This window comes from Nerophis lumbriciformis, linkage group LG30, assembly GCF_033978685.3.
Source record: "Nerophis lumbriciformis linkage group LG30, RoL_Nlum_v2.1, whole genome shotgun sequence".
NCBI lineage: Eukaryota > Metazoa > Chordata > Actinopteri > Syngnathiformes > Syngnathidae > Nerophis > Nerophis lumbriciformis.
This window is the reverse complement of record NC_084577.2, coordinates 27,333,511-27,360,621: the sequence shown is the minus strand read 5'-3', so window position 1 is coordinate 27,360,621 and position 27,111 is coordinate 27,333,511. Positions and strand designations below refer to the sequence as shown.

The following is a 27,111-nucleotide window of genomic DNA, read 5'->3' as shown; positions in this document are numbered from 1 at the left end:
GAAATACCACAGAACTCAGCAAACACATTTGGGACCTCAAAGACAATAATGTTGAATATTCAATAACATGGCAAATTCTTGCATCCAGCACACCTTACAATAGTGGTAATAAAAGATGCAACCTATGCTTGAAAGAGAAACTGTTTATTATTTACCGTCCAGACCTGTCATCCCTCAACAAGCGCAGCGAAATTGTAACAACATGCCGCCATAGACGGAAACACCTCCTAGGTAACACATGAGCCAATCACCACGCCCCTAGGCCAGCCTGTACCCACCCACTCTGTGCCCTATACAAACCATGGTATGCGAATGCTCCCATTAAAATCTCCTGATGATTGAGGGTACCCCCCCTCATGAAACAGGCCTGTAGAGATGAAATAGTCTTGTGATTTTTTTCCCACACATACATATATATATATATATATATATATATATATATATATATATATATATATATATATATATACACATATATATATTTATATTTATATGTATATATATTTATATATGTATGTATGTATGTATGTATGCATATATATACTGTATATATATATATATATATATATATATATATATATGTATGTATGTATGTATGTATATATATATATATATATTTATACTTACATACATACATACATACATATATATATATATATATATATATATATATATATATATATATATATATATATATATATATATATATATATATATATATAGGGCTTTTGGCCAATTTTTTTTAGCCCAATGCAGCCCCCTGGTCAAAATGTTTGGACACCCCAGTCTACGAAATAGGGTTGGACTGGTTTAGGAAAAAAATCTCACTCGTAGGTTTGTCGGATCGTGTGTAATACTTATTTCTTTGTGTGAGTTGCTCTCAACGAAGACAGACGCTTCCCTTCCCTCTCCCTTCCTTTTCCCTTGTCTTTCCCTTGCGTTTGCTTTTTTTGGAGCCTCTCCACGCACTGTTCTCCAAATTTGGTCTCTCGACGCAATTGGCAAGATTTTGTCGAAGAGAAGCTTGTGTTTGGAGGAACCTGCCTGTCCTGACGGAACGTTTTGGTGCTGGATAGACAGTGGCGATTCTTTCCGTTGAGGACACCTTAAATATCTAGCTATTCGGAACTATGATAACAAGGCAATTGCTGGTTGGATTGAGCGTTGCTCAAAATTCGAAACATGAGGGAAGCCGTTCGAGGCACCCAGAAGCTGCCTGTCTTGATTGATGGGTTGGACAGGGCTACAGGCACTCAGATTGTGGCAGTTTCTGGATAACATCTCGGAGAAGCTTTCCGCTCTGCAAGGCAAAATCATGATCAATTTGAGGACTAGGAACGGACAAATAGAGCAGAAAAGCATCGAAATGTATCAACTCGCCCTAACTCAAACACCCTAATCTGCCCCTACGCTGTCGTTTGAGTAAGGCCCTGCTGGAAAAACACCTCCAGGAGTTCGCTGCAGTAAGACGCTCTGACATTCCTCCCCACTTCCCTCATGGACACCTGTTGATTGTGACTCTCTCTTGGGCTAATATCACGGTCGTCTCCATAGCAACCTGCGGCGTCGTGCACAAGGACACTACAGGATTGTGATGCCAAGGCGAGGTGACGTCTCAGGCTTATGGACACACACACATCCAAGGACACTACACCAACACACACATGCACACATTAACCCTACCAAAAAAGCCATTATCGGACATCTCTAATTTTATTTATATATTTTTTTGTAACATATGTTTAATGGTCATGGTGGATTATTAATACACACAGTGGGTCTGAAGGAATGTTGGCCCCATTCCCGTGAGAATCCTGCACATGACTCAAACATTAAGGAGTGGGGCTTGGTTTATCTATCCTGGACTGGCATCCAGGTAGCTTCTGTGCATAGATAATACCGCATCATCTCTTTCCCTTTCGGACTTATCAGGTCAAAAAGGGACACGCCATTTCGTTGCACATTCACAATTCAAAAGAGGGATGATACAAAAACTAATCCAGACCCACTGTATGGTATTCTGAACCGAAAACGGTGTCACAAAACCTTAATGAGATCCGAACCGTGGATTCCACTCCTAGTACCTGGAAAATACTCCATTACTATACTCGGAATAAAAAAGGAACACCGTGCAAATGATACCTGTTGGAATGATTGTTTGTAAGTTATCACAAAAGAAACTTTGTATTACAATATGTTCCTGATAAGAAGATGAATGCTGTCTTTCGAGGCCTAACAAGAGGAAGAATGCTCGTGAAACGCCACTGTGATTTCAACACGGACAGATGGCAGGATCTGCTCAACTTCCAGAGGAACTCTCTTTGAAGTGTTAAACGAACTCTCTTTGAAATATTTCACAAACTCTCTTCCAACTATTTGGTAACCGAGGTCAACGCTATTTACGACCCGCTGCCCTCTTGAAGTTGCTGTGGTCAGGAGACGGGAGGGGTTATCCATTGTCCTCCAACACCTGCCCCAGCTGGATCCAGGAAGAGCCCAGCCCGAGAAATCCTCTTCTTGGTCTTCAAAGCGACCGAAAACAATGACTGTTTTACATACTTCCCATTCCTGCTGTGACATGTGTTGGTGCGTGAACATTGAACATCTGAATAAATGAGGAGACGAAAACCTTCTTCGTCAGAGCGTGGTGCAGGACTGTACAGAGAGTGCAGTGGCCATGTCTCTCCTCAATATTGAGTCCAAATTGAATTCTGTCTCTGTTTGATTCCTTGCCTTTTGTCTTGTTTAATAGATGTCCTCAGTGTTTGAACGTGACAATACCTAGACCTGTATTGTTCTGAAAACAACTTTTTGCATTGACAGGGGAATAAAAACAAAGAGTAAACAGGAAATGACCGCGAGTAAATCAGATCAGTGTACTTTGAAACAATAGCACAGCTCATATCCACAATCCAAACAACCTTTCCTAGTCATGTGGCAAAAAAAAATGCAACTAATATAGAGGTCAACACACATGGTCACACATAACAACCTGCTTACTAAGCTTTGTGGGTATTATGAAAAATGTACAAACACCATCACAAATTTCAAAATGACACCTATTTGAATCCATTAGAGTGCATTTTATCCATGTTTGGCGCATTTTAGCTGTAAATGTGTATGATTGTTAAATATGTATAATCTGTACTGTTGATGGTTGATAATATGACCGAAATAAACTTATTTCATTCATTCATTCATTTCATTCATATATATATAAATATACATACAGTATATATATATACATATATATCCTATTTTTGAAGTGTTAGAGACCAAGCTGGTCCAGGTTTGATAAAGATGAAATGATCTCCACGTTCCCACACCACAGCACAACACTGATCAATCTCAGTGTTAGTTCTCCTACCCGTGAGGGCATTTGTGGACTGTTCAAATCAATAAAGAACCGCATATAGCGGACGAGTCCGATTGATCCATTTGTGGCCGCAACAACAGGCCTGGGGATGAAATATGTAACAGAATGACGTTCCACCTTCCTTTGGGAACATGTTTAACTCTCATGACTTCCACACAAATGGAATATAAGTACGACTGCAAAATAATCTACCATCTGTCATGACCTGTTACACCATATTGTGCCGTATTTTGAGTTTGTTGCCCTTTTCCCAGGTGTTTAATGTCTTAGTTCCTGGTTTAACTCTCTTATTTTGTTCCCAATCATCCTCTCAAACTTCTTTTCTGAGTACTCAGACAAGGAAACAACAAAAACGGAATGCTGGAGAACAGCAAAGACTTACGGGCAGGAGAAGCGTCCACAAACAATATACAAAGTCCCAACACAAAAGGTAGCGGCCGCACAACCTAAATAGTCTCAAGTGGAATAGAAAATAGAGGCAGGGAAGCGCTAAAGGTGCTGTAGAAGAACACACAAAACAGGAAGTGCAACCACAATAAGAGCGCTAAACCGGAACCACCACACTAAACGCAGGAGAAACGGCAACAAACTCGAAATACGGCATGTTCTGGTGTGGCATCAGTGTGGGTATTCCTTACCCTCCACCTTCGTTTGCTCATCGCCATCAATGCCAACAAGAGTCTTTAATAGAAGTAAAAGTGATTTTAAACCCTTCATTCCTCCAATTCAATTGTCATTTATAATGTTTTGCATCGTTTTCTGCATGTAAAGCTTGATATCAGCCCCAAAAAAAAAAAAACAGTATGTGATATCATGTGCGAGACAAGCGGTCGTGCAGAGTGTTTACTTATGTGTGATATCATGTGCAATACAAGCAGTCCTGCAGCCAGTTAACATCTAAATGTCTTGCTATAAGTAGGCAATTTCTTCTATTTTCCTCAAGTCATTTACAAAAAGGTAAACATGCTAGGCTATAGGCTACTAGGAGCTAGCAGCTACACAACAGCTAAGCACACAATAGCACACAAGCTACACGTGTGTAACAATATTGCAGCATCAAACAAAATATTTGTCATTATAAACAAATATCAAATAAGTATAGTCGCAACTAGGAGCTAGCAGCTACACAACAGCTAAGCACACAATAGCACGCAAGCTACACTTATGTAACAGTATTGCAGTCTCAAACAAAACATTTGTCATTATAAACAAATATCAAATAAGTATAGTCGCAACTAGGAGCTAGCAGCTACACAACAGCTAAGCACACAATAGCATACAAGCTACACTTATGTAACAGTATTGCAGTCTCAAACAAAACATTTGTCATTATAAACAAATATCAAATAAGTATAGTCGCAACTAGGAGCTAGCAGCTACACAACAGCTAAGCACACAATAGCACACAAGCTACTCGTATGTAACAATATTGCAGTCTCAAACTAAACATTTGTCATTATAAACAAATATCAAATAAGTATAGTCGCAACTAGGAGCTAGCAGCTACACAACAGCTAAGCACACAATAGCACACAAGCTACACGTATGTAACAATATTGCAGTCTCAAACAAAACATTTGTCATTATAAACAAATGTCAAATAATTATAGTCGTAACTAGGAGCTAGCAGCTACACAACAGCTAAGCGCACAATAGCACACAAGCGCGACATATGCATCATATTGCAGTGCCTAACAAAACATTTGTCGCTATAAACAAATATCAAATACTCATAGTCGCAACTAGGAGCTAGCAGCTACACAACAGCTAAGCACACAATAGCACACAAGCTACACGTATGTAACAATATTGCAGTCTCAAACAAAACATTTGTCATTATAAACAAATGTCAAATAATTATAGTCGCAACTAGGAGCTAGCAGCTACACAACAGCTAAGCACACAATAGCACACAAGCGCGACATACGCAACATATTGCAGTCCCTAACAAAACATTTGTCGCTATAAACAAATATCAAATAATCATAGCAACTAGGAGCTAGCAGCTACACAACAGCTAAGCACACAATAGCACACAAGCGCGACATATGCAACATATTGCAGTCCCTAACAAAACATTTGTCGCTATAAACAAATATCAAATAATCATAGTCGCAACTAGGAGCTAGCAGCTACACAACAGCTAAGCACACAATAGCACACAAGCGCGACATATGCATCATATTGCAGTCCCTAACAAAACATTTGTCGCTATAAACAAATATCAAATAATTATAGTTGCAACTAGGAGCTAGCGGCTACACAACAGCTAAGCACACAATAGCACACAAGCGCGACATATGCAACATATTGCAGTTCCTAACAAAACATTTGTCGCTATAAACAAATATCAAATAATCATAGTCGCAACTAGGAGCTAGCAGCTACACAACAGCTAAGCACACAATAGCACACAAGCTACACTTATGTAACAGTATTGCAGTCTCAAACAAAACATTTGTCATTATAAACAAATATCAAATAATTATAGTTGCAACTAGGAGCTAGCAGCTACACAACAGCTAAGCACACAATAGCACACAAGCTACATATATGTAACAATATTGCAGAATCAAACAAAACATTTGTCGCTATAAACAAAGATCAAAAATGTATAGTCGCAACTAGGAGCTAGCAGCTACACAACAGCTAAGCACACAATAGCACACAAGCGTGACATATGCATCATATTGCAGTCCCTAACAAAACATTTGTCGCTATAAACAAATATCAAATAATCATAATCGCAACTAGGAGCTAGCAGCTACACAACAGCTAAGCACACAATAGCACACAAGCTACACGTATGTAACAATATTGCAGTTCCTAACAAAACATTTGTCGTTATAAACAAATATCAAATAATCATAGTCGCAACTAGGAGCTAGCAGCTACACAACAGCTAAGCACACAATAGCACACAAGCTAACAAACGTAATAATCATTAAAGGATGTATGTATAATCAACCCTAACCCTAACCCCCTAACCCTAACCCTAACCCTAACCCTAACCCTACCCCTACCCCTAAACCCCAACCCTAAACCCTAAACCCTAACCCTAACCCACTAACCCTAACCCATTAACCCTAACCCTAACCCTAACCCTAAACCTAACCCTAACCCTAACCCTAACCCTAACCCACTAACCCTAACCCTAACCCTAACCCTAACCCTAACCCACTAACCCTAACCCACTAACCCTAACCCTAACCCTAACCCCCTAACCCTAACCCTAACATGCCTGCTGGATATGAGGTCATCAAACATTCTAAAGTTTTCCTACCTTCTCCTTGTTCCCGACCTGCGTGGCGTCCGGCTTGGTGTGGATGGTGAAAGGAGACGCGAGACTCAGTAGGATCCTCTGGAAGGAAAGCTCCATCTTGGGGGAGACTATCTCGAAACAGTCCCTGAACGAGAGACTTCGATGAGGCTCCAGGCGCGCCTGCTTCCTCAGTCCTTCCCCGAGCTGGAGGAGTTCCATCCGAGGGCCCAGGACAAAATGGAAGGGGAAGGCACGGCAGAAGGTGGCCAGGCTGATGCGCAGGTCGCTGGGGTTGTTGGACAGCGAAGGAGGGGCTTCTCCAGAACGAACATTGGGGAGGAGGTGCGCGGGACACGTTTCCTGAATTTGGAAGGACAGGCAAACCGTGGGTGCGGAGTTGGGGAAGGCGGAAGGAGGAGGCGGCGAGGAGGAGGGTGAGGCAAACGGGGACGCGGTGGGAGTGGGTGAGGCGGAACCGCCATCTTCACAGGGCAACAAGGGCGTCAGCGGCGACACTTCTTCTACTTCCACTTCGGAATGAAAGATGCGTCTGGAAACGGCTCGGATAATTCCCGGCATGACGAGTCCCACCACGGGCGCGGGGTTGAAGCAGTGCAGCAGCAGCGACTTCCCCCCGCCGCCTCGCACTTTGTCCAGTTTCCTGCGACTCTTCTCCTCCACGCGGGGGTCCTTGCACTGGAAGGACGGGCTCTCGGACGAGGCGCGGCGGCCCGTGGAGGCCCGGATGCGCTCCAGGATGGCGTCGAAGCCGTTGAAAAAGTCCTGGAGGTTGCCGCCCACCGCCCTCAGCACGCGTTCGTTCTCCTCAAAGCACAGGCCGAAGAACTCCTCGCCAAAGTGCTCGCGCAGCAAAAAGAATGGCACTCCTGGGAGGGAGGGGACACAAACACAAAGATGGCGGTGTGGGTTATTAGACACATTTAAAGCAGGGGTGTCTACAGTCTAATCATGAATCATAGCCACGGGGAGAATGAAGTCATCTTAGTTGTCTAATCATTTTGATTCTGCTAGTAATTCAGGTCATGCGTGGAAGTTTGCACAGCATTCACCTATATGACCCGATGCAAACAACCTTCCCTAGTCATGGTGCATGAAAAAAATAATCGATCGGACCAACGCAAAAAGTCAACAGACATGGTCACACATTCCCGTGGGTGCGGTCATTGGCCTTTAGTTATGCGCTGCGTGGATGTTTGCACGGCATTCACTTATATGACCCGATGCAAACAACCTTCCCTGGTCATGGTGCATGAAAAAAATAATAAATCGGACCAACGCAAAATGTCCACAGACATGGTCACACATTACCGTGGGTGCGGTAATTGACCTTTAGTTATGCACTGCGTGGATGTTTGCACAGCGTTTACTTATATGACCCAGTGCAAACAACCTTCCCTAGTCATGGTGCATGAAAAAATAATCAATCGGACCAACGCAAAATGTCAACAGACATGGTCACACATTCCCGTGGGTGTGGTCATTGACCTTTAGTTATACGCTACGTGGATGTTTGCACAGCATTTACTTATATGACCCGATGCAAACAACCTTCTCTAGTCATGGTGCATGAAAAAATAATCAATCGGACCAACGCAAAATGTCAACAGACATGGTCACACATTACCGTGTGTGCGGTCATTGACCTTTAGTTATGCGCTGCGTGGATGTTTGCACAGCATTCACCTATATGACCCGATGCAAACAACCTTCCCTAGTCATGGTGCATGAAAAAAATAATAAATCGGACCAACGCAAAATGTCAACAGACATGGTCACACATTCCCGTGGGTGCGGTCATTGACCTTTAGTTATACGCTGCGTGGATGTTTACACAGCGTTTACTTATATGACCCGATGCAAACAACCTTCCCTGGTCATGGTGCATGAAAAAATAATAAATCGGACCAACGCAAAATGTCAACAGACATGGTCACACATTACCGTGGGTGCGGTCATTGACCTTTAGTTATACGCTGCGTGGATGTTTGCACAGCGTTTACTTATATGACCCAGTGCAAACAACCTTCCCTAGTCATGGTGCATGAAAAAAATAATCAATCGGACCAACGCAAAATGTCAACAGACATGGTCACACATTACCGTGGGTGCGGTCATTGACCTTTAGTTATGCGCTGCGTGGATGTTTGCACAGCGTTCACTTAAATGACCCAGTGCAAACAACCTTCCCTAGTCATGGTGCATGAAAAAATAATAAATCGGACCAACACAAAATGTCAACAGACATGATCACACATTCCCGTGGGTGCGGTCATTGACCTTTAGTTATGCACTGCGTGGATGTTTGCACGGCATTCACCTAAATGACCCGATGCAAACAACCTTCCCTAGTCATGGTGCATGAAAAAAACAATAAATTAGACCAACGCAAAATGTCAACAGACATGGTCACACATTACCGTGGGTGCGGTCATTGACCTTTAGTTATGCGCTGCGTGGATGTTTGCACAGCATTTACTTATATGACCTGATGCAAACAACCTTCCCTAGTCATGGTGCGTGAAAAAATAATCAATCGGACCCACGCAAAATGTCAACCGACATGGTCACACCTTCCCGTGGGTGTGGTCATTGACCTTTAGTTATGCGCTGCGTGGATGTTTGCACAGCATTTACTTATATGACCCGATGCAAACAACCTTCCCTAGTCATGGTGCATGAAAAAATAATAAATCGGACCAACGCAAAACGTCAACAGACAGGGTCACACATTACCGTAGGTGCCGTCATTGACCTTTAGTTATGCGCTGCGCGGATGTTTGCACAGCATTTACTTATATGACCCGATGCAAACAACCTTCCCTGGTCATGGTGCATGAAAAAATAATAAATCGGACCAACACAAAACGTCAACAGACAGGGTCACACATTACCGTGGGTGCGGTCATTGACCTTTAGTTATGCGCTGCGTGGATGTTTGCACAGCATTCACCTAAATGACCCGATGCAAACAACCTTCCCTAGTCATGGTGCATGAAAAAATAATCAATCGGACCAACGCAAAATGTCAACAGACATGGTCACACATTACCGTGGGTGCGGTCATTGACCTTTAGTTATGCGCTGCGTGGATGTTTGCACTGCATTTACTTATATGACCCAGTGCAAACAACCTTCCCTAGTCATGGTGCATGAAAAAAATAATCAATCGGACCAACGCAAAATGTCAACAGACATGGTCACACATTCCCGTGGGTGCGGTCATTGACCTTTAGTTATACGCTACGTGGAAGTTTGCACAGCATCTACTTATATGACCCGATGCAAACAACCTTCCCTAGTCATGTTGCATGAAAAAATAATCAATCGGACCAACGCAAAATGTCAACAGACATGGTCACACATTCCCGTGGGTGCGGTCATTGGCCTTTAGTTATGCGCTGCGTGGATGTTTGCACAGCATTTACTTATATGACCCAGTGCAAACAACCTTCCCTAGTCATGTTGCATGAAAAAAATAATCAATCGGACCAACGCAAAATGTCAACAGACATGGTCACACATTACCGTGGGTGCGGTCATTGACCTTTAGTTATGCGCTGCGTGGATGTTTGCACTGCATTTACTTATATGACCCAGTGCAAACAACCTTCCCTAGTCATGGTGCATGAAAAAAATAATCAATCGGACCAACGCAAAATGTCAACAGACATGGTCACACATTCCCGTGGGTGCGGTCATTGGCCTTTAGTTATGCGCTGCGTGGATGTTTGCACAGCATTTACTTATATGACCCAGTGCAAACAACCTTCCCTAGTCATGTTGCATGAAAAAAATAATCAATCGGACCAACGCAAAATGTCAACAGACATGGTCACACATTCCCGTGGGTGCGGTCATTGACCTTTAGTTATGCGCTGCGTGGATGTTTGCACGGCATTCACTTATATGACCCGATGCAAACAACCTTCCCTGGTCATGGTGCATGAAAAAATAATAAATCGGACCAACGCAAAATGTCAACAGACATGGTCACACATTCCCGTGGGTGCGGTCATTGACCTTTAGTTATGCGCTGCGTGGATGTTTGCACAGCATTCACCTAAATGACCCGATGCAAACAACCTTCCCTAGTCATGATGCATGAAAAATTAATAAATCGGACCAACGCAAAATGTCAACCGACATGGTCCCACATTCCCGTGGTTGCGGTCATTGACCTTTAGTTATTCGCGACGTGGAAGTTTGCACAGCATCTACTTATATGACCCAATGCAAACAACCTTCCCCAGTCATGGTGCATAAAAAAATAATAAATCGGACCAACACAAAATGTCAACAGACATGGTTACACATTCCCGTGGGTGCGGTCATTGACCTTTAGTTATGCGCTGCGTGGATGTTTGCACGGCATTTACTTATATGACCCAGTGCAAACAACCTTCCCTAGTCATGGTACATGAAAAAATTATACAATCGGACCAACACAAAATGTCAACAGACATGGTCACACATTACCGTGGGTGCGGTCATTGACCTTTAGTTATGGGCTGCGTGGATGTTTGCACAGCATTGACTTATATGACCCGATGCAAACAACTTTCCCTAGTCATGGTGCGTGAAAAAAATAAATAAATTGGACCAACGCAAAATGTCAACAGACATGGTCACACATTACCGTAGGTGCGGTCATTGACCTTTAGTTATGCGCTGCGTGGATGTTTGCACAGCATTTACTTATATGACCCAATGCAAACAACCTTCCCCAGTCATGGTGCATAAAAAAATAATAAATCGGACCAACACAAAATGTCAACAGACATGGTCACACATTACCGTGGGTGTGGTCATTGACCTTTAGTTATGCGTTGATGTTTGCACAGCAATTACTTATATGACCCAATGCAAACAACCTTTCCTAGTCATGGTGCATGAAAAAAATAATAAATCGGACCAACGCAAAATGTCAACAGACATGGTTACACATTCCTGTGGGTGCGGTCATTGACCTTTAGTTATGCGCTGCGTGGATGTTTGCACGGCATTCACTTATATGACCCGATGCAAACAACCTTCCCTAGTCATGGTGCAAAAAAAAAAAATCACACCAACGTAAAATGTCAACAAAATTACAAAGCATGATGAGTACACTCTCCACACGTATCCATGCTTGATATTTCTGATTGATTACAAAACTTTAAGGAGGTTGTCACAGAAGTAAACAATGTAGGAGTCCAACTTTTACATTCTCTTAATATCCAATTATATATATAATTATACATCCATTTTGTTAATGTAGTATGTACATATATATGTATGGGCAACATATACAAAAATATGTATATGTTGCCCATACATATACGTATATAAAGGCTTTTAGCTCGGTCGTCAGCACACTCGCCTGTCACGCCGGCGACTCGGATTCGGAAAAGGCAGGGAGCGGATCATTTGGGGTTGCGTGCACATTGTGACGGTAATAGGACGCACAAATCTTACCGAGGATGGTGGCCATGTAGTTCAGGATTTGAAGAACGTCCTCTTCCGAGCCAGAATTTTCTAGAAAAGGGCACTTGTCTTCCTTACTTTCACTTTGCCTGCTGGAGTCCGGACACCTGCGGACAACCCAAACAGAAACAAAGAAAATGGCGGGAGATAAACAAGAACATTCCACATCTAGAAAATATGATTTTTAGGGCTGTCAAAATCAGGGATGGGTACCGCTCAAATTTGAACTGATACGATATCGATATTATCGATATGACCAATTTTCGGTATTTTTGTGTGTGTTGATAACTATTAATTGTTATTTAAAAGCTGATTATGATAACTGCTGTCCAGTTGTTACATCTTGTTTTATTACCACTTTTCTGAGTCTCATTTGCAAATATTACATTACGTTTTGTTTCTTGTTGCGCCCTAAAAAGTGTTAATACTGTAAGTATTGTACTTATTACACACCAGCTGTTGGATTGTAACGTGCATCTTATTTGTTGTTGTCACTAACACATCTAGAAAACATGATTTTTACGGCTGTCAAAATCAGGGATGGGTACCGCTCAAATTTGAACCGATACGACATCGATATTACCAATTTTCGGTATTTTTGTGTGTGTTGATAATTATTAATTGTTATTTAAAAGCTGATTATGATAACTGCTGTCCAGTTGTTACATATTGTTTTATTACCACTTTTCTGAGTCTCATTTGCAAGTATTACATTACGTTTTGTTTCTTGTTGCGCCCTAAAAAGTGTTAATACTGTAAGTATTGTACTTATTACACACCAGCTGTTGGATTGTAACGTGCATCTTATTTGTTGTTGTCACTAACACATCTAGAAAACATGATTTTTAGGGCTGTCAAAATCAGGGATGGGTACCGCTTAAATTTGAACCGATACGACATCGATATTACCAATTTTCGGTACTTTTGTGTGTCAATAACTATTAATTGTTATTTAAAAATGAGCTGATTATGATAACTGCTGTCCAGTTGTTATATCTCGTTTTATTACCACTTTTCTGAGTCTTATTTGCAAATATGTTAGATGTCAGTCGTGTATAGTTTATGGTGTGTTGGTCACTTTTTTGTCGCGCCCTAAAAAGTGTTAATACTGTAAGCATTGTACTTATTACACACCGGCTGTTTGATTGTAACGTGCATCTTATTTGTTGTTGTCACTAACACATCTAGAAAACATGGTTTTTAGGGCTATCAAAATCAGGGATGGGTACCGCTCAAATTTGAACCGATACGATATCGATATTATCGATATTACCAATTTTCGGTATTTTTGTGTGTGTTGATAACTATTAATTGTTATTTAAAAGCTGGTTATGATAACTGCTGTCCAGTTGTTACATCTTGTTTTATTACCACTTTTCTGAGTCTCATTTGCAAATATTACATTACGTTTTGTTTCTTGTTGCGCCCTAAAAAGTGTTAATACTGTAAGTATTGTACTTATTACACACCAGCTGTTTGATTGTAACGTGCATCTTATTTGTTGTTGTCACTAACACATCTAGAAAACATGATTTTTAGGGTTGTCAGAATCAGGGATGGGTACCGCTCAAATTTGAACCGATACGATATCGATATTATCGATATTACCAATTTTCGGTATTTTTGTGTGTGTTGATAACTATTAATTGTTATTTAAAAGCTGGTTATGATAACTGCTGTCGAGTTGTTACATCTTGTTTTATTACCACTTTTCTGAGTCTCATTTGCAAATATTACATTACGTTTTGTTTCTTGTTGCGCCCTAAAAAGTGTTAATACTGTAAGTATTGTACTTATTACACACCAGCTGTTGGATTGTAACGTGCATCTTATTTGTTGTTGTCACTAACACATCTAGAAAACATGATTTTTACGGCTGTCAAAATCAGGGATGGGTACCGCTCAAATTTGAACCGATACGATATCGATATTATCGATATTACCAATTTTCAGTATTTTTGTGTGTGTTGATAACTATTAATTGTTATTTAAAAGCTGATTATGATAACTGCTGTCCAGTTGTTACATCTTGTTTTATTGCCACTTTTCTGAGTCTCATTTGCAAATATTACATTACGTTTTGTTTCTTGTTGCGCCCTAAAAAGTGTTAATACTGTAAGTATTGTACTTATTACACACCAGCTGTTGGATTGTAACGTGCATCTTATTTGTTGTTGTCACTAACACATCTAGAAAACATGATTTTTAGGGCTGTCAAAATCAGGGATGGGTACCGCTCAAATTTGAACTGATACGATATCGATATTATCGATATTACCAATTTTCGGTATTTTTGTGTGTGTTGATAACTATTAATTGTTATTTAAAAGCTGATTATGATAACTGCTGTCCAGTTGTTACATCTTGTTTTATTACCACTTTTTCTGAGTCTCATTTGCAAATATTACATTACGTTTTGTTTCTTGTTGCGCCCTAAAAAGTGTTAATACTGTAAGTATTGTACTTATTACACACCAGCTGTTTGATTGTAACGTGCATCTTATTTGTTGTTGTCACTAACACATCTAGAAAAAATGATTTTTAGGGCTGTCAAAATCAGGGATGGGTACCGCTCAAATTTGAACCGATACGACATCGATATTACCAATTTTCGGTACTTTTGTGTGTCAATAACTATTAATTGTTATTTAAAAATGAGCTGATTATGATAACTGCTGTCCAGTTGTTATATCTCGTTTTATTACCACTTTTCTGAGTCTTATTTGCAAATATGTTAGATGGCAGTCGTGTATAGTTTATGGTGTGTTGGTCACTTTTTTGTCGCGCCCTAAAAAGTGTTAATACTGTAAGTATTGTACTTATTACACACCAGCTGTTTGATTGTAACGTGCATCTTATTTGTTGTTGTCACTAACACATCTAGAAAACATGATTTTTAGGGCTGTCAAAATCAGGGATGGGTACCGCTCAAATTTGAACTGATACGATATCGATATTATCGATATTAACAATTTTCGGTATTTTTGTGTGTGTTGATAACTATTAATTGTTATTTAAAAGCTGATTATGATAACTGCTGTCCAGTTGTTACATCTTGTTTTATTACCACTTTTCTGAGTCTCATTTGCAAATATTACATTACGTTTTGTTTCTTGTTGCGCCCTAAAAAGTGTTAATACCGTAAGTATTGTACTTATTACACACCAGCTGTTTGATTGTAACGTGCATCTTATTTGTTGTTGTCACTAACACATCTAGAAAACATGATTTTTAGGGCTGTCAAAATCAGGGATGGGTACCGCTCAAATTTGAACCGATACGATATCGATATTATCGATATTACCAATTTTCGGTATTTTTGTGTGTGTTGATAACTATTAATTGTTATTTAAAAGCTGATTATGATAACTGCTGTCCAGTTGTTTCATCTTGTTTTGTTACCACTTTTCTGAGTCTCATTTGCAAATATTACATTACGTTTTGTTTCTTGTTGCGCCCTAAAAAGTGTTAATACTGTAAGTATTGTACTTATTACACACCAGCTGTTGGATTGTAACGTGCATCTTATTTGTTGTTGTCACTAACACATCTAGAAAACATGATTTTTAGGGCTGTCAAAATCAGGGATGGGTACCGCTCAAATTTGAACCGATACGATATCGATATTATCGATATTACCAATTTTCGGTATTTTTGTGTGTGTTGATAACTATTAATTGTTATTTAAAAGCTGATTATGATAACTGCTGTCCAGTTGTTACATCTTGTTTTATTAGCACTTTTCTGAGTCTCATTTGCAAATATTACATTACGTTTTGTTTCTTGTTGCGCCCTAAAAAGTGTTAATACTGTAAGTATTGTACTTATTACACACCAGCTGTTGGATTGTAACGTGCATCTTATTTGTTGTTGTCACTAACACATCTAGAAAACATGATTTTTAGGGCTGTCAAAATCAGGGATGGGTACCGCTTAAATTTGAACCGATACGACATCGATATTACCAATTTTCGGCACTTTTGTGTGTCAATAACTTTTAATTGTTATTTAAAAATGAGCTGATTATGATAACTGCTGTCCAGTTGTTATATCTCGTTTTATTACCACTTTTCTGAGTCTTATTTGCAAATATGTTAGATGGCAGTCGTGTATAGTTTATGGTGTGTTGGTCACTTTTTTGTCGCGCTCTAAAAAGTGTTAATACTGTAAGTATTGTACTTATTACACACCAGCTGTTTGATTGTAACGTGCATCTTATTTGTTGTTGTCACTAACACATCTAGAAAACATGATTTTTAGGGCTGTCAAAATCAGGGATGGGTACCGCTCAAATTTGAACTGATACGATATCGATATTATCGATATCACCAATTTTCGGTATTTTTGTGTGTGTTGATAACTATTAATTGTTATTTAAAAGCGGATTATGATAACTGCTGTCCAGTTGTTACATCTTGTTTTATTACCACTTTTCTGAGTCTCATTTGCAAATATTACATTACGTTTTGTTTCTTGTTGCGCCCTAAAAAGTGTTAATACTGTAAGTATCGTACTTATTACACACCAGCTGTTTGATTGTAACGTGCATCTTATTTGTTGTTGTCACTAACACATCTAGAAAACATGATTTTTAGGGCTGTCAAAATCAGGGATAGGTACCGCTCAAATTTGAACTGATACGATATCGATATTATCGATATTACCAATTTTCGGTATTTTTGTGTGTGTTGATAACTATTAATTGTTATTTAAAAGCTGATTATGATAACTGCTGTCCAGTTGTAACATCTTGTTTTATTACCACTTTTCTGAGTCTCATTTGCAAATATTACATTACGTTTTGTTTCTTGTTGCGCCCTAAAAAGTGTTAATACTGTAAGTATTGTACTTATTACACACCAGCTGTTGGATTGTAACGTGCATCTTATTTGTTGTTGTCACTAACACATCTAGAAAACATGATTTTTAGGGCTGTCAAAATCAGGGATGGGTACCGCTCAAATTTGAACCGATACGATATCGATATTATCAATATTACCAATTTTCGGTATTTTTGTGTGTGTTGATAACTATTAATTGTTATTTAAAAGCTGGTTATGATAACTGCTGTCCAGTTGTTACATCTTGTTTTATTACCACTTTTCTGAGTCTCATTTGCAAATATTACATTACGTTTTGTTTCTTGTTGCGCCCTAAAAAGTGTTAATACTGTAAGTATTGTACTTATTACACACCAGCTGTTGGATTGTAACGTGCATCTTATTTGTTGTTGTCACTAACACATCTAGAAAACATGATTTTTAGGGCTATCAAAATCAGGGTTGGGGACCGCTTAAATTTGAACCGATACGACATCGATATTACCAATTTTCGGTACTTTTGTGTGTGTTGATAACTATTAATTGTTATTTAAAAGCTGATTATGATAACTGCTGTCCAGTTGTTACATCTTGTTTTATTACCACTTTTTTGAGTCTCATTTGCAAATATTACATTACGTTTTGTTTCTTGTTGCGCCCTAAAAAGTGTTAATACTGTAAGTATTGTACTTATTACACACCAGCTGTTGGATTGTAACGTGCATCTTATTTGTTGTTGTCACTAACGCATCTAGAAAACATGATTTTTAGGGCTGTCAAAATCAGGGATGGGTACCGCTCAAATTTGAACCGATACGACATCGATATTACCAATTTTCGGTACTTTTGTGTGTCAATAACTATTAATTGTTATTTAAAAATGAGCTGATTATGATAACTGCTGTCCAGTTGTTATATCTTGTTTTATTGGCACTTTTCTGAGTCTCATTTGCAAATATGTTAGATGGCAGTCGTGTATAGTTTATGGTGTGTTGGTCACTTTTTTGTCGCGCCCTAAAAAGTGTTAATACTGTAAGTATTGTACTTATTACACACCAGCTGTTTGATTGTAACGTGCATCTTATTTGTTGTTGTCACTAACACATCTAGAAAACATGATTTTTAGGGCTGTCAAAATCAGGGATAGGTACCGCTCAAATTTGAACTGATACGATATCGATATTATCGATATTACCAATTTTCGGTATTTTTGTGTGTGTTGATAACTATTAATTGTTATTTAAAAGCTGATTATGATAACTGCTGTCCAGTTGTTACATCTTGTTTTATTACCACTTTTCTGAGTCTCATTTGCAAATATTACATTACGTTTTGTTTCTTGTTGCGCCCTAAAAAGTGTTAATACTGTAAGTATTGTACTTATTACACACCAGCTGTTGGATTGTAACGTGCATCTTATTTGTTGTTGTCACTAACACATCTCGAAAACATGATTTTTAGGGCTGTCAAAATCAGGGATGGGTACCGCTCAAATTTGAACCGATACGACATCGATATTACCAATTTTCGGTACTTTTGTGTGTCAATAACTATTAATTGTTATTTAAAAATGAGCCGATTATGATAACTGCTGTCCAGTTGTTACATCTTGTTTTATTACCACTTTTCTGAGTCTCATTTGCAAATATTACATTACGTTTTGTTTCTTGTTGCGCCCTAAAAAGTGTTAATACTGTAAGTATTGTACTTATTACACACCAGCTGTTTGATTGTATCGTGCATCTTATTTGTTGTTGTCACTAACACATCTAGAAAACATGATTTTTAGGGCTGTCAAAATCAGGGATGGGTACCGCTCAAATTTGAACTGATACGATATCGATATTATCGATATTACCAATTTTCGGTATTTTTGTGTGTGTTGTTAACTATTAATTGTTATTTAAAAGCTGATTATGATAACTGCTGTCCAGTTGTTACATCTTGTTTTATTACCCCTTTTTTGAGTCTCATTTGCAAATATTACATTACGTTTTGTTTCTTGTTGCACCCTAAAAAGTGTTAATACTGTAAGTATTGTACTTATTACACACCAGCTGTTGGATTGTAACGTGCATCTTATTTGTTGTTGTCACTAACACATCTAGAAAACATGATTTTTAGGGCTATCAAAATCAGGGATGGGCACCGCTTAAATTTGAACCGATACGACATCGATATTACCAATTTTCGGTACTTTTGTGTGTCAATAACTATTAATTGTTATTTAAAAATGAGCCGATTATGATAACTGCTGTCCAGTTGTTATATCTCGTTTTATTACCACTTTTTTGAGTCTTATTTGCAAATATGTTAGATGGCAGTCGTGTATAGTTTATGGTGTGTTGGTCACTTTTTTGTCGCGCCCTAAAAAGTGTCAATACTGTAAGTATTGTACTTATTACACACCAGCTGTTGGATTGTAACGTGCATCTTATTTGTTGTTGTCACTAACACATCTAGAAAACATGATTTTTACGGCTGTCAAAATCAGGGATGGGTACCGCTCAAATTTGAACCGATACGATATCGATATTATCGATATTACCAATTTTCGGTATTTTTGTGTGTGTTGATAACTATTAATTGTTATTTAAAAGCTGATTATGATAACTGCTGTCCAGTTGTTACATCTTGTTTTATTGCCACTTTTCTGAGTCTCATTTGCAAATATTACATTACGTTTTGTTTCTTGTTGCGCCCTAAAAAGTGTTAATACTGTAAGTATTGTACTTATTACACACCAGCTGTTTGATTGTAACGTGCATCTTATTTGTTGTTGTCACTAACACATCTAGAAAACATGATTTTTAGGGCTGTCAAAATCAGGGATGGGTACCGCTTAAATTTGAACCGATACGACATCGATATTACCAATTTTCGGTACTTTTGTGTGTCAATAACTTTTAATTGTTATTTAAAAATGAGCCGATTATGAAAACTGCTGTCCAGTTGTTATATCTTGTTTTATTGGCACTTTTCTGAGTCTCATTTGCAAATATGTTAGATGGCAGTCGTGTATAGTTTATGGTGTGTTGGTCACTTTTTTGTCGCGCCCTAAAAAGTGTTAATACTGTAAGTATTGTACTTATTACACACCAGCTGTTTGATTGTATCGTGCATCTTATTTGTTGTTGTCACTAACACATCTAGAAAACATGATTTTTAGGGCTGTCAAAATCAGGGATGGGTACCGCTCAAATTTGAACTGATACGATATCGATATTATCGATATTACCAATTTTCGGTATTTTTGTGTGTGTTGATAACTATTAATTGTTATTTAAAAGCTGATTATGATAACTGCTGTCCAGTTGTTACATCTTGTTTTATTACCACTTTTCTGAGTCTCATTTGCAAATATTACATTACGTTTTGCTTCTTGTTGCGCCCTAAAAAGTGTTAATACTGTAAGTATTGTACTTATTACACACCAGCTGTTTGATTGTATCGTGCATCTTATTTGTTGTTGTCACTAACACATATAGAAAACATGATTTTTAGGGCTGTCAAAATCAGGGATGGGTACCGCTCAAATTTGAACCGATACGATATCGATATTATCGATATTACCAATTTTGGGTATTTTTGTGTGTGTTGATAACTATTAATTGTTATTTAAAAGCTGATTATGGTAACTGCTGTCCAGTTGTTACATCTTGTTTTATTACCACTTTTCTGAGTCTCATTTGCAAATATTACATTACGTTTTGTTTCTTGTTGCGCCCTAAAAAGTGTTAATACTGTAAGTATTGTACTTATTACACACCAGCTGTTTGATTGTATCGTGCGTCTTATTTGTTGTTGTCACTAACACATCTAGAAAACATGATTTTTACGGCTGTCAAAATCAGGGATGGGTACCGCTCAAATTTGAACCGATACGACATCGATATTACCAATTTTCGGTACTTTTGTGTGTCAATAACTTTTAATTGTTATTTAAAAATGAGCTGATTATTATAACTGCTGTCTAGTTGTTATATCTTGTTTTATTGGCACTTTTCTGAGTCTCATTTGCAAATATGTTAGATGGCAGTCGTGTATAGTTTATGGTGTGTTGGTCACTTTTTTGTCACGCCCTAAAAAGTGTTAATACTGTAAGTATTGTACTTATTGCACACCAGCTGTTTGATTGTAACGTGCATCTTATTTGTTGTCACTAACATGTTTGAAGGTGTTGAAATTAAAAGGTTAAAATCGCTAATGCTAATCAGTAGCATGTCAATGGCAAAGCCAATATATATTAGCATCAAGCTAGCGCGTTTTCAACTGCGTTTTTGAGCCGAAGTGCAGAAAGTTGTTTGAGTCGGCAACCAACCCAGGTACCGTAACATGGGGCCAAAAAAAAGTCCCCTGAACACAACAACAACTAGGTGTGCGTGTGCGATATAGGATCCAGTCAAATGGCAGTAAACAAATGAAAGTGTTACTTAAGACGGACGACAACCCGGAAGAATCCTACCTGATGTCTCGTTGTCTGTAAAACTTCAGAGTTCTCTGTAGAGCCTCTTGAACAGTCTGTGTCTGCAAGAAGAAGTAAAACATCCAATGAGGAAAGCGACAAGCATTTTTGTTGGACCTAAAGCCAAAACCGCAAACAAAACACGACACGCTTATCGTCAACATCGTTCATCTCCGACAAAACACCTTCAGGCCGGTGGCGCCGGAACCAAAAACGGACATTTCCAAGTGTTACCGTCGGTACTACCAAGTATCGACTCACCTAAAATCAAACGGTGCCATATTTGGATACCTTTGTTGCACGTGACTCAACGGCGGCTCATGTAAACAATCACTCAAGCAGCACTGAGAGCGGACTCCCTTGAAGTAATGTCGCAATTTTCAAAACCGATGTGTTAAGTGAGGCTTCGCTCTTCCAAAAATGTGCGAGCTTGATGCTAATTTACACCAAATTTGCCATAGACAGGCTACTATTAGCATTAGCGATTTTACATGGCGATTTCGACGCCTCCAAATTTAGTGCTGCTACGGATCCTGATGAGAGTGCGGAAATATGACCAAATCACACCAATTCTCAAATCCCTTCACTGGCTTCCTGTTCCACTCAGGATTGAATACAAAATCTTCCTACTAACCCACCAGTGCCCCCCTCTACCTCAAAGAACTGCTCACTCCCAAATCCTCCACTCGACACCTCCGCTCCGGACAGGCTAACCTCCTCCAACCTCCGAGGACAAAGCTACGAACAACGTGAGACCGGGCTTTCTGCTCCGCCACTCCCAGTCTGTGGAACGCTCTCCCTGACCACATGAGGGCACCACAGACTGTGGATGCTTTTTAAAAAGGCTTAAAAACCCTTCTTTTTTTAAAAGCCTTTTTTAAGATATATGCATACTAGGGCTGCAACTAACAACTAATTTGATAATCGATTAATCTGTCGATTATTACTTCGATTAATCGATTAATAATCGGATAAAAGAGACAAACTATGTTTCTATCCTTTCCAGTATTTTTTTTTAAACAGCATACTGGCACCATACTTATTTTGATTATTGTTTCTCAGCTGTTTGTAAATGTTGCAGTTTATAAATAAAGGTTTATAAAAAAAAAAAATAATAATAATACAAAGTAGCCTCTGCGCATGTGCATAGCATAGATCCAACGAATCGATGACTAAATTAATCGTCAACTATTTTTATAATCTATTTTAATCGATTTAATCGATTAGTTGTTGCAGCCCTAATGCATACTAGTTCTAGCTATTTGGCTGTTCTAGTTTTTATTTTTTTTATTTTTTTATTATCTTTTTATTTATATTTTTTTTAATACACTGTAGCACTTTGAGGTTGTTTACTCAATGTAAAGTGCTTTTTACAAATAAAATATATTATTATTATTATTATTATAGTCATGAAAACTACAATGAAGATGATCAAACAGCTGGTGTGTAATAAGTACAATACGGACAGTATAAACACTTTGTAGGGCGCAACATAACACATTTAGCTTCCCCGTTAAACAACATAACATACAGTACTGCCATCTAATGTCCTGGAGGTGCAAGTGCATTGCAAAAGAGACTCACATGTAATAATAAAACAAGATATAAGATCAGGACAACACAGTTTTCATAAATGTTACATTAAAAGAATAACAATATTTTATTAAATAATTAGCATTTATTAACACACACAAAATGTACTGAAAATTGGTTCCCAGGTACCGGGAATAGCTACCATGCATGGCAGGAGACACAAAAATGTTGGTTGTTGAGTCAATTTGAGTCAATTGCTTAACAAGCTGTACACTGACTCGTCTAAAATATGTCCTTTTTTCGAATTACAGTATAATCAAAATATTTGCTAAAATAGGAGGAGCCTCACTTTTATAAGCGAACACTATTTATTTGCATCAATAAAGCCAAAATATGGCCGCGGTAATGAAAGTTATGATAATGAAAGTGGATCCAGTTTCTTGACACTTAGATGTAAATAAAACTAGGGATGTACGGTGCGGTACCAAAATCATCACAATAGTGCCGTGACGTGTGACGGTATGAAATGAGAAACTTGGCCCGTGTAGTTTTTTGCCGGTCCGGAAGTAAAAACAATTCCTTGCGAGGTCGTAAAAGGGAAAGAGAAACATTTTCATCAAAATCCATCCGTAACTTTTTGAGTCATGTTACAAACACACAGATAAACAAACCCTGACAAAAACTGCCAGGCCTTCTTCGTCTGGAGCGTTTCCAGGACGACACACGAAGCCGGACAGACGTTGTGATTTTTATGACTGACATTTTTTTCCCGTATTATTGAATTGTTATCCATGTTTGAAGTAGGAAATAAAAAAAAGGTTTGGCGACCCTAGACTGTAATATGAGAAGCTACTTAATAAACCACAGAGGTGGGTAGTAACGCGCTACATTTACTCCGTTACATCTACTTGAGTAACTTTTGGGATAAATTGTACTTCTAAGAGTAGTTTTAATGCAACATACTTTTACTTTTACTTGAGTATATTTATAGAGAAGAAACGCTACTTTTACTCCGCTACTTTTATCTACATTCAGCTCGCTACTCGCTACTAATTTTTATCGATCTGTTAATGCACGCTTTGTTTGTTTTGGTCTGTCAAACAGACCTCCATAGTGCCTGCGTTTCAACAAATACAGTCACTGGTGACGTTCACTCCGTTCCACCAATCAGATGCAGTCACTGGTGACGTTGGACCAATCAAACAGAGCCAGGCGGTCACATGACCTGACTTAAACAAGTTGAAAAACGTATTCGGGTGTTACCATTTAGTGGTCAATTGTACGGAATATGTACTGTACTGTGCAATCTACTAATAAAAGTTTCAATCAATCAATCAATCAAAAGTGTGAAGGAAAAAAGACACTTTTTTATTTCAACCGTACATCCCGTCAAAAGCCTAAAGACTGACTGCACAGTTCCTGTCTTCACAATAAAAGTGCTGCTCCATTGCGCCTGCGCTTTCAAAATAAGAGTCTCCGAAAGCCAGCGCAAACAAGCTAGCAAGCTACGGAATTTGCCGCCAATGTATTTCTTGTAAAGTGTGTGAAAACGAATATGGAAGCTGGACAAATAAGATACCAAAAACCAACCACTTTCATGTGGTATTAGACAGAAAGGAGGAACTTTTTTTCTCCTGCATTTGAAAACGTGGACGTTAAGCACTGCTGTCTGATTCCAATCAATGCAAGTCATCAGAATCAGGTAATACACCAACTTATATTCTTGTCAACATGAAAGAAAGGAATCTATATGTGTTAAACATGCATGTATATTCATTAAAACACCTTTAACATGTAAACAAAAACGGCAAAATAAATAAATATAAATGATATACTGTATATATCAATGTATGTGTATATATATATATATATATATATATATATATATATATATATATATATATATATATATATATATATATATATATATATATATATATAATATGTGTGTGTGTATGTTACTCATCAGTTACTCAGTACTTGAGTAGTTTTTTCACAACATACTTTTTACTTTTACTCAAGTAAATATTTGGGTGACTACTCATAACTTTTACTTGAGTAATAAATCTCTAAAGTAACAGTACTCTTACTTGAGTACAATTTCTGGCTACTCTACCCACCTCTGATAAACCATCACCCAGAAAATATATATATGATGCCAACCAGGCCAGGCATCAGTTTGTGAGGTAATGACTAGTGTTGTGCCCATACCAAAAAGGTATTTTGATACTTTTCTAAATAAAGGGGACCACAAAAAAACGCAGCGAGTGGGTCCATGACGACGACATCTGTTTTGTTTGAGCAACCGTTTTACTGCCGTGTTACAGACACCGTTTGGAAAGTGATGCACGCAGACTGGAGGGGGCTATGCGTTGGAATTGGGTTGGTTGTTAGCACAAGATTGTTAATACAAGTTAAAAAAGAGTGTCGGATGCTGTGTAACTATACAAGGGGTGCTCATTACGTCGATCGCGAGCTACCGGTCGATCTCGGAGGGTGTGTCAGTCGATCATAAAAAAATAGTCCTAAAAATGAGCGATCATAAATCACTATGACGTCACTTTCGTCACTTGATTGACATTCACGGCACCCGAGGGTCTTCTGAGATGACGCTGGCTGCTGCCAGCTCATTAAAATTACCGACCGGAAGGCGAGAAACACTTTATTTCAACAGACTCTGGCGCCGTACCTGTCGTCAAAACTCCAAAGACCGACTGCACAGTTGCGCTAACAAAACAAGAGTCTCAGAAAGCTGGCGTGCACAAGCTAGCAAGCTACGGAGTTTGCCGACGATGTATTTCTTGTAAAGTGTATACAAAGGAGTACGGAAGCTGGACAAATAAGATGCCAAAAACCAACCACTTTCATGTGGTATTGGACAGAAAGGAGGACTTTTTTCTCCTCCATTCGAAAATGCGGACGTTTTTAGCACCACTGTCTGATTACAATCAATGCAAGTCATCACAATCAGGTAATACACCAACTTATATTCTTGTCTTCATGAAAGAAAGGAATCTATATGTGTTAAACATGCCTGTATTATCTTTAAACACCGTAACTTGTTAACAATATTAACTATATGTGTTAAACATGCTTGCATTATCTTTAAACACCTTTAACTTATTAACAATATTAACTATATGTGTTAAACATGCTTGTATTATCATTAAACACCTTTAACTTGTTAACAATATTAACTATATGTGTTTAACGTGCTTGTATTATCATTAAACACATTTAACTTGTTAACAATATTAACTATATGTGTTAAACATGCTTGTATTATCTTTAAACACCTTTAACTTGTTAACAATATTAACTATATGTGTTAAACATGCTTGTATTATCATTAAACACCTTTAACTTGTTAACAATATTAACTATATGTGTTAAACATGCTTGCATTATCTTTAAACACCTTTAACTTGTTAACAATATTAACTATATGTATTAAACATACTTGTATTATCATTAAACACCTTTAATTTATTAACAATATTAACTATATGTATTAAAAATTCTTGTATTATCATTAAACACCTTTAATTTATTAACAATATTAATTATATGTTAAACATGATTGCATTATCATTAAACACCTTTAATTTATTAACAATATTAACTATATGTGTTAAACATGCTTGCATTATCATTAAACACCTTTAACTTATTAACAAAAACATATATTTCATAAATAAGTAAATATAAATGATATATATGAATGAGGTAGATCCCCACGACTTGATCAATTGAAAAGTAGCTCGCCTGCAGAAAAAGTGTGAGCACCCCTGAACTATACAATAAGGCTGCAACCAACAATTATTTTGATAGTGGATTAGTCATGGACTATTTTAGTGATTAGTCAGATTATAAAGCGTAGACATATTCAGGGGCTCTAATTTAGCCATTGTTGAGCTATTGTTTCAGTTTCACAAATTCCTCAGTAAATTCCCCAAAACGTCACCGTGGAGTTATTGAGTCAGTGGGTCCATGACGATGACTGACGTTTTGTTTGACGCACCGTTTTACTGCCGCGTTACAGACACCACTTGGAAACAATGAAGGTAAGGATGAAGATCTACTAAATAGCGCCTGCTAGCATATTTTGCACATTTGGCCTGAGAAGGCGGAGCCTGATGAGATGGCGTGTGATGCAGCTCAAAGGCGATAA

The 27,111-nt window shown here is 38.3% G+C and overlaps 1 protein-coding gene across 1 annotated transcript in view; it reads right to left on the bottom strand.

Annotated features, from left to right (window-relative positions):
• The window catches only part of gucy1a2 (guanylate cyclase 1, soluble, alpha 2), a 110,066-nt gene that overhangs the window by 44,448 nt on the left and 38,507 nt on the right, over positions 1-27,111 (bottom strand). Inside the window, exons 2-4 of the mRNA XM_061925857.1 lie at positions 21,408-21,469; positions 12,114-12,229; positions 6,660-7,525 (exon numbers count right to left, since the gene is read on the bottom strand). Coding sequence (XP_061781841.1) covers positions 6,660-7,525; positions 12,114-12,229; positions 21,408-21,469 — 1,044 coding nt within the window. The remainder of the gene's footprint in view (positions 1-6,659; positions 7,526-12,113; positions 12,230-21,407; positions 21,470-27,111) is intronic.